The sequence below is a fragment of the Lentinus tigrinus genome, assembly GCF_003813185.1.
Source record: "Lentinus tigrinus ALCF2SS1-7 unplaced genomic scaffold L226scaffold_52, whole genome shotgun sequence".
Classification (NCBI taxonomy): domain Eukaryota; kingdom Fungi; phylum Basidiomycota; class Agaricomycetes; order Polyporales; family Polyporaceae; genus Lentinus; species Lentinus tigrinus.
In genome coordinates, this window is record NW_027137961.1 from 64440 (window position 1) to 76023 (window position 11584).

Genomic DNA, 11584 nt, shown 5'->3' on the forward strand with positions numbered 1-11584 from the left:
GGAAGAACGTAGTGCAGCTCCGAGTCCCAGGACGAGGTACATGCATAGGCATAGATGATTATGATAGCCTGATAGAGTGGGACGAGTGATTCGCGAGAGGCCTCGTTGAGCGTTGGCGAGACGTCACTGATGAATTTATCTGTCAGTGGTGCGGAATAACTTGTGAGTGCGCGGAGGATATCGGGATGGCGGGTTGTCGACGGTGAGGGCGGAAGCTGAAGGCCCGGGGATGCAAATTGCGATAGCGACCTGCCAGTGAGTGCTTACTTGGGCGGAGGAGACGAACGTTCGAACGTCGCCGTGCGGTCTCGGAGGTTGGGAGGATCTGGTTACTGGTAGGTGGATGCGGTCCGATGTGGGGCCTGGGCATGCGCAGTTATGGTTAACGTTGGGTGCGGGGAGTCGGGACGAGCCCTGGATGTATCAAGGCGCCAGATCTAGACCCAGATGCAGTGTCACTGTTCGTTCAAAATCGTGAACTTCGGGGCGAATGGCAGTGTGCGTATCTGTATCTCGTTTCTGATAACGATGGAAGTGGCTGCCACTGCTGATCGTCTCAAGCCTAAGGTTATGGCGTACCGCTGAGGGGGGACGGAGTGCGGACGTCCGCACTCCAGACTCCGACGGCGCGAGTCTAATAGCAATAGAGAGGCAAAAGGGGACTAGCGGGAGAAGATGGCACTTGATGGCTATCTGGAGAGGCTAGGATTAGCACAAGGCCAGGAATGGCGTTGGGTGCACGAGACAGCGGGCGGCCATAATTCAGCGTTCCTGAGAGGCGAGAGCGGGTGCGTATCGAGTCTCGAGGCGAGAGATAGCGGGCGGAGGTTTGATACCAGACTCGGAGGCGGCCCGGCGCGACGGGCGAGGCGCTGACGCAGGGAGACGAACTCAGACTGGCTGTGGGCGGTGAGGGAAGGATCGGGCAGGCGTCGGGCTGGGGATAGAAGGCTCGGGGGCACTGAGGGGATCAGCAGCGGAGAGTGGAGAAGCTTGTTCGCGTTGACAGATTGTCCCCAGGCGCATACCGACGACCACCATCCCATCTTCCGCCGTAACATGGTCCGTGCACAGAGCAGCACTGCAGAGGCCATGCCGCGGAGCTGTGTCGAGCAGTTTGTAGCAGATTGCGTCGCAGCGAAGCACTTGAGCGAACAGAAATTAGCGGGAGGAGGGCAGGAGCGGAGAAGGCCGAGAAGGCCCTGTATGGGCGCTTGTTTGCAGGCACAGCGGTTGCCTCAAGTGGCTGCGATATCGAAGCTCGTCTAGGACTGAAGCGAATGGGGTTGCCCCTCTGCGCCCGCCCAGCCTTGTCCTTGTCCTCTCTCTCCGACGACTCCCCGCGCGCTGCCCTCTCTGCTGGCCAGTCCGACAAACACACGACCACGGCCCACCCTGCACGATACCCTTGACTCGCCAGGCGCGCTGCCCTAATGAGCGCCGCTTCCCCCACCGCCTTCTCCCTCTGGGCAATCCTATCTGTCCTTGTCCGTCTCTCTCCTCCTCGTCTCCCTGCCTGCGCGCTGACCGTGCGCTGTAGTTTCTCATATTCTTGGTCCACCATCTCTGGTGCTATGACCGCTTCAAGTGCCTCCGCTGGTCTGCTGGGCAGCACGGCGCGTTCAAGCGCGTCATGACCGTGCGTACTCCTCTGCATGTCTGCCATCGTCCACTTACACATCGCACTTGCTCGGATAGTATTCGTACTTGGGAGCGGTCCCGCTTTTGGCGGTATACAGCATTGGCATGACCGTCATCAAGTATCGCGAAGGTGTGTTCATAGCCTTCCCTTTGCCCCTACTTCCACACTTGTCCATGATGCTCTACCCTTGGTCCCCTTACTCCTCATTTGTCATAAGTGCATGCCCCTTGCTGCCCTCGACGTTTTACGTGGACTATATGCACGGTGTCTTTGAGCGCGATGTGCCCGGGTGACAGCCGGGTCATGTTGCTGCTCCTCGACGCACAGGAGAGACGAGGCACATCATTGCTACTACTTCCATCTTCTCACTATGATGGTGTCTCTCCCTTCTTGCTTCTGTTTCTAGCTCCCACTTCCCCGCTCCCCTGACTTCTTACGACTCCAACTCCTGGGCTGTGATCCCTTCACGCTTCCTGGACGCATACAAGCACCACCCTCCCTTCTGCTGCTCGCTTTCAAGTCTATACTCTTTCCCCCGCTTCCCTGTTTGTCCTCATGTGAGGCTTTCTTTCGGGCGCGGGAGATACCGCACACATATACTTCGCAAGTGCTCCTGTATGCAGGACGAGCTTCTTCCTGTTCCTTCTCGACGCATACAACCGACTTGTGCAATGCACCTGCATCCAATCCTCTTCACCCACCTTACCCTGCTACCCGTTCCTGTTTTTGTTTTCCTCACTCGTCCTGCTGCCCCCGCACTCACACTCGACCCCACACAGGCTTCGCGCACCTCCCTGATCGAACAAGTACGTCTTCATCAGTCTGCCTCCCCACGCCCCACGCCGCGCGCACCATCATGCATCATGAGTTCTGACGCCTTTCTTCCCCTCCCCTCTCTCTCTCCCCAACGCTGCAGTCCTCCCCGTCCCCATCAATGATTACCGCGACGCGAACCGCAGCTGGGTCCTCCCCCTCCAGTTCGTGTTTAGCTTCGCGTGGGCACTCGAGATGTGAGTCTCTTCCCGTTTCTCACTTCGCCACTTCGCTCTTTACGTCTTGCATCCTCCATGAGTCTCTCTCGCTTCCTCTCCCCAGTGTTCTAAGTGCCAGCGTGCCGTCGTTCGTCCTTCTCATCGTGCCCGTCTCCCCGCTCTCCTCGTGACCCTCGCGACGTCCCCCGTCCTCCAGGCTCTCAGGCGTTCGTTCGCGTAACCGTAAACCCATCCCCATCGAGCATCCTCCCAGCATCAGGCGCGCATCATGAAATCATGAATAAGCTGGCTACTGCGCCGCTGGCGTTCGCGGTTCGTGCGCGCTACCTGTAGGCTTACTGCTTAGCGACAAGCGACAAGCAACTGTGAGAGCCGCAGCCTGCCAGTGAGAGTGTCTGTCTGCGGGGCGCGCAGTGGGTTTTGTTCGGTCTTGACGCGTGACGTCTGATGCGCGCTGGGTGCTCGGTGCTTGGGCAGTGTGGATGCGGAGGAGGGCTGCTCTGTGCTTTTCCGTTGAAGACTTGGTGGTTACTGGTGCGCTTTGAGGGCATCGCGGGACGCGTGTTCTCTTCTTTCTTTCTTTCTAATGAGCGGCAGTTGGCAGGCGCAGCACGGGGTGTGGAATCGTTGTGGAGATGCGTGTTGTCATTCAGTACTTGATAGTCGCGCTGGTTCAGCTGGACGCTCTCGCCCGATTTGGACACGATTCGTCACATCGCGTCCGTAGATGAGGCTCGCGTGTGTTGTGACCATGAGGAGGCAGATGACGAGCCATGCCCTGCTTCTCTGCTAAACGGACGTCCCACTCGTTCACGAGGCATTCAGTGTGTCTCATTCCGCCGCAGTCAGGCGTTGGGATCATGTGCGACCGCCACCACCGGTGGCGTACTCGACGTGGCGCTGTGCCTTCACCATATCGTGTGTAGTCGTGGCATTATCATGCCGCTGAGTGCCGGCATTCGTTCTCGTTTCGCGAACATACACTGACTGGCCGGTCTTCGTACAGGGTCACTCACCTAGAAGGTCAGTCATCACTGCTTCCACGCCTTTTGCTGGTTCCTCATACACTTTGATTCTAGAGCTTGCGTTTTGGCTGTACCTTCTTCACCAAAACCCAGAGAAGGAAGCCTGGTTCTCGAGTTGGGAGTACCGCTTATGGTACATGGGTACGTCGCGACTCGCGCTCTTTGTGCTAGCTGCTAAGAGTTCACTTTCAAGGGAGCCTCATTTCAATCGTTGGCATGCCGCTGACCGCGCTCATCACCCGGCGAAACCTCGAGACAGTACGTCGCCTCCATACTCCATATCCAGTAGTACCGCGACTGACCTCTGGCGCAGTGCGACGCGTACATCTTCCTCGTCGGGGCGGCGGGCTCGACGTCGACGACGATCGCGTTCCTGTACGTGCTGTGGCGCTTCCCGCGGTTCATCCGGCACGTCAAGGCCGAGGGCGCGGACCCGACGGTCGTCGTGCGCCTTGCGACGTTCTACAATTTGAACCAAGTCCGCGTCGTGTTCCGGTTCATGTTCACGATCCCGCTGCTGGTCCTCGCGCTGGATGGGATCGTGGGCGAGGAGCACAGGATTAATCGCAACCTGTACGTCGTCGTCTTCTTCATCTCGGATGCTGTTACCATCTTCGATTGTGTTGCGGAAGATACTGACTTTATTATTGCACTCACCGCCCTCCCCCACCATCTCGCCCATCCAACAGGTTCGCGACGGACTTCTTGCAGATGATCGCAGGCCTGGGCTGCTTCGTGTCGTCGATGATCACACTCCTGATCTTCTTCCCGCGCTCGATCGTGCGCGAGGCGGGGTACAAGCCGAAAGTCGCAAGCTCGCTCGGCGCGCACTCGCCAAAGAGCCCGCCGATCACCCCCCCGCCGCCGCTCCGCGCTCAGTACGCGCCGCCCCCACACCACCACCACCTGCCGCCGCACATGGCGGGGTACGCGACGCCGAACGGGCTGCGGATGAGCGTGACGGGCGGGACGGGTGTGTCGGGCGTGTCGGGTGTGTCGGGGACAGGCGCGTCGGGGATGACGTGGGAGATGGAGGGGAGCGCGTACACGTACACGCCGAGCGCGTGCTCCCCGAGGGAGTCGCTGTCGCTGTACGACTCGCCGCAGTACACGTACACGGCGGAGGACGAGGGCGGGGGCGGGGGCGTGCAGAGGCGGCGCTCCTCGAGGAAGGCGCGCAGGGTGAGCAGGAGGGTGAGCGTGTATAGCGGGACGATGGATGCGCACCCGGAGCGGGACTCGGATGATGATGGCGAGGATGGGGATGGGGATGGGGATGGGGATGAGGACGAGGAGCGGGTGCCGCCGTACTCGCATACAGTGATGCAGTCCCATCCGCCACATCCACATCCACATCCACATGCACGCCATTCGACCTCGACCCCTACCTCGACCCCGCTGCATTCGCCACCGCTGCCCCCAGATCTGGAGACACCCGCGCCGTCGCCGCCGCCGCAGGTACATATACACCAGCGGCACCCGTTCCCGCACTCCCTCTCCAGCCCGCATATCGTCACTCTGCCTGCGCAGATGCAGAAGCAGCAGCAGCAGCAGTCACCGTCACTATCACCACCGCTCTCACTATCACTATCACTCGCACAAACACAAGAGGCGCCGCCCCCAGCACCGGCGCCACACGCGAAACGCCAGGTCGACTGGGAAGAACGGAGACCACTGCGCGGGGAGGCCGTGGAGTTCGCGGCGGCGGCGAGGAGAAGGAGTCTGCACGTCATCACGACCGCGCCCGGGGTGAACATCGGGCTCGGGCTCGTGAGCACTGCGCTCGGGGGCGGGCGCGGCGCCGGGGCCGAGGGGGAGGGAGGCGGCGGAGGCGAATTTGCATCCTTATGTGAGTCTTTGCTCTTGCGTACGAGGCCTTTTGACTTGGGCCTTTTGTATGCGCGATGGGTACTGACGAGCCTCGCGCACATGCACAGGTTGTGAACTTCACGTCGCCGATTGGTGAGTGTTGCCGTTGCGGCCGTGTGCCATGTGCCATGTGCTACATGCTACATGCTTGAGTGCGTTGTCTAACTGGTTGCATTTTGCACACTGTACACAGACCTCGTTGATCTGCCCCCGCGCGACGAGCTCCCCCGCGCGGTGTGATGCTGCATTCTGCATCTCGACAGACGTACCGAACACGAACTGCGCTGTGCGCGCGGGCCCATGTGGACGCGGCGATGAGAACGATGAGGCTGCGTGCGGGGGGCATGTGCTTTCGCTGTTGGGGGATCGAGCGACGCAGGGTTGATCATACGGGTTGCATAGCCACCTGGTCGCTCGCCCGCTTCGACCTTGCAGCATCGCACGAGCTCCCCCTTCCCCTCGAGTGTGGACCGTGTCCGGTTCCCAGGTCTTCTTGGATCGGTGCCTTCTCGGGTCGTCCTCGTCGTTACCCCTCCCCTCGCCCCGACGCCCCCACCGTGTACCCTTTCCCTTTCCCTTCCCTGTCTCCTACTCCTAACCCCCAGGGCCCCAGTCTGACATCTCTATACCAAAATGCGGCGAACGCACGCCTACGCACATACCATACCACCCATCTATATCCGACGTTACGCCTTGCCCTGCCCTCGACATCTGAAATCTCCATGCGCTCCCGTTCCCGTGCCCTGGCCTGCCCCTCTAGATGCGTCACTAACCTCCTCCTCCTACCCTATTCGCTCTCCCTCTCGTCCCCCAGTCCTTGGGCTCCTCGACGCTTCCGGGATCGAAGCTATGACGACTTTTTCATGACTGGTTATGACCTTTCTTCTTGTACCACTACCCACCGCTCTACCGAGGCCGCCGTTCTTTTTCCTTCTTCTTTTCTTGCTTACCGCTGTGCGTTCGCTGTGGCTCGTCGCTGCGTCCCAGTTCTGAGTCACGGTATCTATATCCCCGTCCACCCTTCCTCGCCCACCATCGTTCCCGACTCAAGGCGGAGTTGTGGGCCGTGGCGCGGCGCGTGGGTTATTCACCATCTACTTTGATATCCCGTTGCTGTTGCTGTTGTTGCTGGTGGTTTGGTGGTTTGGTGGCTTGGTGGTTTGGATTTCGGTTACGGCTTCCAGAGTCTGGATGGGACTTACATAAACATACTCGGTTTTTTGCTCAGTCGCATCCCCCCCGCATCCCGCATCCTGCTTATCTATTGCGTCTGTTCGTCGTTCGTTGTCTTTCGCTCGTTCTTGGTTCTCGTTCGCCTCGCCTCGTCCACTATGTTCTACGTCTCTACGTCCACGTCTTCGTTTTGATTTTTGTTTCTGTTTCTGTTTTGTGTCGCGTTGGCTTGGTTGGCTTGTTGGATCGTTGGATCGTTGGATTGTTGTAGGATAGCACGTGAGGGCGTAATTGTATATCGTATTGTACCATAAACCCTGATCGATGATCGTGGACCTGCCGCTTGTGCTGATGACGATTTATGAACAGACCGCCATCTCTCCAAGGTTGGAGAGCTAGACAGTCAGCCTCTGTCTCTTCACGTCTTCACCACACTCGCCCTCTGTATCATACACATTCCGAGCCTCGTCCGGTGGTCTCGTACTCTTTCACTACCCGCGAAATCGAAAATCCTTCTCAAAGCCACAATTTTCGGGAGTTGTCACAGGTCCCCGGTGGATAAGTTCACTGTCAGTGTTAGTTCCAACCGCGTTTTCTTTCGGCTGCATTGATCGTTTCATCATAACAGCTCTCCGACAATAGGCCTCACTATGAGCTCACTCAGGACTTGTCGCGCGTTCACCATTCCCCATTCCCATACGCACTGCGCAGGTTCGTGAACTTGATAGCCTGAGCGGGTCCTCGGCGAAGAGACAGCCCCATGCCCGCCGCTCACAATATGGGTACGTCTTCCACAGTAGTCTTAGCTTTGTGACTGAAGGGCATGTATGAAACTGATGTGCTAGTTGCGTTCTCAGGTGGTTTAACCTATCAGAAATGAGCGTTCACCATGCCAAACGCGCCGGTCTGATCATCCGGAGGAATGTATCATCGGACGCCGCCATGCCGATGGATGTCAAATCTTATGTCGGTTGTGGTCTGGGAGTGGTGCTACCCGTGTCAGATGTGGTTACGAAGCATGGCAGATGAATGGAAAACGTGAAGGGGAGCGAGTGCTTGTTGGAGTCCATCGCGGGCGGGTAGGTGAACTGGTGGTCGAGTTGCGACTTCTGGAGTGCGACGAGGACGATGACGGTAGTTGGGTACATGCCCTGCAAGTTGCGGAGAGTCAGCGAGATGAGGGCGAAATCATGTGCAGAGAAGAGAATCATAGGCGAAATTGAGGCGATTGACGTACCGTGATCTGCTGCATGAAGAGTGTCACATAGTAGAATACTGTTCCGCTGTTCAGGATGGCCCGACTAGCGACCTCGACGTTCGACGGTTCCGAGCCCTTGGATCTCATGACTTCGACATCTCGCAGTGCACGTGCGCTCGTCATCCCGAGCCGTTTGGAGGACTCTTCTTTGGTCCTCGCCACCATGGAGGCTCGTGAGTCCTAGATGTACACCGTGACTGCGGCGAAGTTAGTGTGCACACAAATGTCTTCCATCCGAGCGATGCCATTAGCCGATATGAAATGAATATTGTATCATGTATGTAGGCTCCGCCCGCTTAGTAGTAGAAAGGACCTAGGCACACAGTATATGGTTCAGACTGGACTCATCAATTCACTCGATCCCATTATTCAGCGTCGGCGGCGTGCGAGAAAGACTGCTGGCTGCGGCGGGGCTTCAGTGACCACTTTGACTTCTTGCGTCCCATGAACTGTTACAAAGAAAACGTCCTCAGGACTTGCAACGTTATCGAACATGTGCCACAGGACTGTTACCTTCGCATTCGACGAGCCGCAGGACAAGTTAGTAGGCCCCTCGCAAGCCGTGGTGACACGGTTGCGTGCTTCGTTCCGGGTCTTGTGCGGAGTCGGAGGCCTGGAGAACTTGTTCCGGCTGTCACAGCTCCAGTGTGTGCCCTGCGGTCGCCATTGCAGCCAATTGTCAGTCAGCCTCAACTGTATCAATACAACGTGCCCGGGAATACTCACCAGAGACGTGTTGCTGGCCGCGAGATTACGACACCTCTGTGGCGCGAGAACCCTCTCATATAGGAAACGTCAATAGAAACGTATGTTTGCGGATCCACGCACCCTGTAATCGTTCTCGTAGACAAAAGCGAAGTTGGGGTCCCTCTCGCAATCTTTCCCCCATTTCTCAAAGAGTCTGTTGCACTCCTCGACCACCCACACCGTGGTGTCGCGGTCATACCGATAGACGGGCACGCCGTCGTCCGCGAGGTGCATATTTGCAGGACGCGAGTTGTGCTTGACCCTGTCGCTCGAGTTGTTCGCTCGTCCGCGGGGCCAGAGTCCCTTGAGAGGCCGCCTGGTCGTGAACCGAAAGGCCAGGAGGAGCTGCTTCGGGTGGGGCCACTCCCCGGGGCCAGTGTGAACGTGCCGCTGGGTCGGTAGCTTGTTGGGAGCGACCATGACCCCGAAGTACTTGACCACGAGCGGCAGCTGGTTGTGCGGCGTGCTGTCCATCGTCATCTTGAGACAGATGGCGGTCTCTGACGTGCTCTCAGCTGGGACGGGCGTGGGGGACAGAACGACACAAGGCCGGTCCTTCCCGGGCGGTGGTTTCGTCGTGTCGGTGAGGCGGGCGTGGTTCCTCTGGCAGCGGGCCTGCACGTGGGGTCTGTCGCCAATGTTCTTGGTTCGGAGAAAGAGCTCCTCGATCGGCGTCGAGATGCTCTCGCGAACAGTACAGACGTCCCCGAAGTTGTAGTGGGAGGGTGCCGAGACCGCCGGGGGAGTGCCTGCTGGAGATGGTGGAGGAGGGTTCCGACAACGGGCGCATTCACCAGAGTCCATGGAAAAAGGACAGAACGAGCCACAAGAAAGAGGTGGAGAACGATGCCGCACTTGGGCACTGTGCTTTTGAAGCCATCCTGCATAGCGTGTTCCATTGCGGACCTTGAATTACTGGGGACACGCAGCCCAGGCTTATTTGACAGGAGATCAGCATAAGAGCGGACAATGACAATGTTCCGTGCAATTCTTCAATGCTGCGCAAAGAGTCTGGCTTTGCTGTGTTATCTTGACTTGGTGATCACGACAACAAGACCTCGAAGTCTACCATTCAGCTTGCGCAGAAGTAAGTGGGTATCGGATAGGCACGGGCATAGTTGAAGCAGGCAGAGACATGACAGCTTTGATACCGTGATCTGAACAGGGCAGTTGTAACAACCAATGTCATAGAACTCGGACCAGAGCGAAACTCTCCCGGGCCACCATTCGTGGCACTGCCAGATTGGAAGCGCCACGTGGACGGGCCCACGGACCGGAACCCGCAGCATTTAGACCGCGACTGTGACCTCGGGGCCCTTTGTTGAGCTTTGCTTCCAGCACAAAGAATGTCACAGAGTATGGACAATGCCTGCCTGGCTCAGCATCGGTGGCACATAAGAGGCTCTCCATCTTTCTTCACCCCCAACTCTCTAGCCCGGAAACAGCTTCACGACCACCATCATGTTCTTCCCTCTTCCTTTCACTTATGCTGTGGCTCAGATCAGCCTACCGGCTTCTTTGCGTGGTCTGGGTGAGCTGGACAGTCAAGCCCGCAATGTTCTCAGGGAGATACATTGCTCGAAGGCTATCATCTTGCTTCATACGGTACGTCTGGGCTGAGCCACTCTCTTTCTAATATTTTTCAAGTTCAAGCGATCGGCCACTGACCACCGACTGGGCTTGACATAGGGTTCCGAGATCCCGTTCCCGCGCAGACACGACTTCAAGTACTTTATCTACGTTGTCGGCCCAGGCCTTCGCCCCGAGAAGCCAGAACGTTGCTACACCGCAGACATGTGCATGCCGATCTTCCCGAACACCGAGCATCCGGCAGGCCGACCTTCGATTCGGACTGTCCCCGAGTTCCCGTTCTCCAACTGCTATCACTGGTTCGGTCCCGACATCTCATTCAAAACCCGGGTGAAGAACGGCACCTACCCTGAAAGCGACGACCCCCTGGCAAAGTGCACTAAGCTCCCCGCTGGCGAGTTCGTGGATATGGAGACCATCCATCAGCAGGATGTGAACCGTATTATCGACATGCTCGCTGAACGAAGCAAAAGTGCTGGGGTTGCCGAAGCAGATGAACGTGCTAAGGGGGCCCGTGGCTTATCTCAACCCCCCGGGGCGAACGACGATGTCGCCTCGTTCCAGGACGAGAACGACAGCTACTTTGGTCCAGGTTTAGACCACAGCGATAACGACTCGCTCGCCTCTGGCCCATCCGATCCATATGCAGAGTCCCTCAACGACTCATCCGGCTCTCGTGCTTCAGTCAAATCCTTCACTGAGAGCGACATATTCAACATGGACTGGACGGAGGAGCGCTCTCGCATCCCCGTGGTCACTTTGTCGTTCGACCTCGCGGCGGAGTTCAAGTCGGAGGAGGATATCCCGAACCCCGCGGTCTTTCTTGACGAGTGCAGGACGTTCTCGAGGTGTGTGCTCTTCTTTTATGTACTGTGTCATCTATACTGACTGATGCTTCTAGGATGGTTCAAGAGTTCCAAGAGCGCGAGGCGTTGCGACGGGACAGGCGCGAGGCACGGCGGCGCATGCTCGAACCGTTCATAGGTCAGCATATTATGACAGCGAGCGCGGAATCGCAGATCTAACCGGGTTTTCACAGAGATGCATGACAAGGTCGCGCGAGGCATTCAGAGTCTGTTTTGCGTTACCTCAGTGCATCATACGGGATGTTCTGAGTAGAGGATTTATTATGTACTGTATGTTTGTAGACCAACGTTTTTCCACTTTGATCCGTACTCGTCACTCTTCCCGGAGGAGCTCCCAAAGTCCTCCGAATGCTTCATGTTGAGAACACGTAGACGTGACGGCCTATACATCCATGTACCGTAGTACATCGACTCACCCCGGT

At 57.7% G+C, this 11584-nt stretch overlaps 3 protein-coding genes across 3 annotated transcripts; 2 read left to right on the forward strand and 1 right to left on the reverse strand.

Annotated features, from left to right (window-relative positions):
- Nucleotides 1-1298: 1298 nt before the first annotated feature.
- Nucleotides 1299-5871, forward strand: L226DRAFT_563597 (uncharacterized protein). The gene is made up of 11 exons (XM_067683571.1): nucleotides 1299-1487; nucleotides 1541-1639; nucleotides 1699-1771; nucleotides 2422-2448; nucleotides 2559-2652; nucleotides 3641-3657; nucleotides 3714-3800; nucleotides 3853-3917; nucleotides 3973-4232; nucleotides 4349-5508; nucleotides 5722-5871. Exons 1-11 carry the CDS (start codon nucleotides 1434-1436, stop codon nucleotides 5766-5768), a joined length of 1983 nt encoding a protein of 660 aa, XP_067529578.1. The 5' UTR covers nucleotides 1299-1433; the 3' UTR covers nucleotides 5769-5871.
- Nucleotides 5872-7558: 1687 nt separating this feature from the next.
- L226DRAFT_599009 (uncharacterized protein) lies at nucleotides 7559-9510 on the reverse strand (the record flags this gene model as incomplete). Its single annotated transcript, XM_067685661.1, has 5 exons — nucleotides 7559-7852; nucleotides 7939-8139; nucleotides 8473-8613; nucleotides 8686-8721; nucleotides 8788-9510. 5 exons carry the CDS (start codon nucleotides 9508-9510, stop codon nucleotides 7664-7666), a joined length of 1290 nt encoding a protein of 429 aa, XP_067529579.1. The 3' UTR covers nucleotides 7559-7663.
- A 578-nt stretch (nucleotides 9511-10088) lies between these two features.
- On the forward strand, nucleotides 10089-11584 carry L226DRAFT_494874 (uncharacterized protein). The gene is made up of 4 exons (XM_067677502.1): nucleotides 10089-10311; nucleotides 10396-11144; nucleotides 11198-11280; nucleotides 11336-11584. The coding sequence occupies exons 1-4, from the start codon at nucleotides 10168-10170 to the stop codon at nucleotides 11413-11415; spliced, it is 1056 nt and encodes a 351-aa protein (XP_067529580.1). The 5' UTR covers nucleotides 10089-10167; the 3' UTR covers nucleotides 11416-11584.

Excerpts from the sequence above, each read along its gene's own strand:
- L226DRAFT_563597 (XM_067683571.1), top strand. The coding sequence starts at position 1,434 with ATGAGCGCCGCTTCCCCCACCGCCTTCTCCCTCTGGGCAATCCTATCT. Across the intron at positions 3,801-3,852 it reads GTACCGCTTATGGTACATGG|GGAGCCTCATTTCAATCGTT; the intron begins GTACGTCGCGAC and ends TTCACTTTCAAG. Across the intron at positions 5,509-5,721 it reads AGGCGAATTTGCATCCTTAT|ACCTCGTTGATCTGCCCCCG; the intron begins GTGAGTCTTTGC and ends CACTGTACACAG.
- L226DRAFT_494874 (XM_067677502.1), top strand. The coding sequence starts at position 10,168 with ATGTTCTTCCCTCTTCCTTTCACTTATGCTGTGGCTCAGATCAGCCTA. Across the intron at positions 10,312-10,395 it reads CTATCATCTTGCTTCATACG|GGTTCCGAGATCCCGTTCCC; the intron begins GTACGTCTGGGC and ends GGCTTGACATAG. Across the intron at positions 11,281-11,335 it reads CATGCTCGAACCGTTCATAG|AGATGCATGACAAGGTCGCG; the intron begins GTCAGCATATTA and ends GGGTTTTCACAG.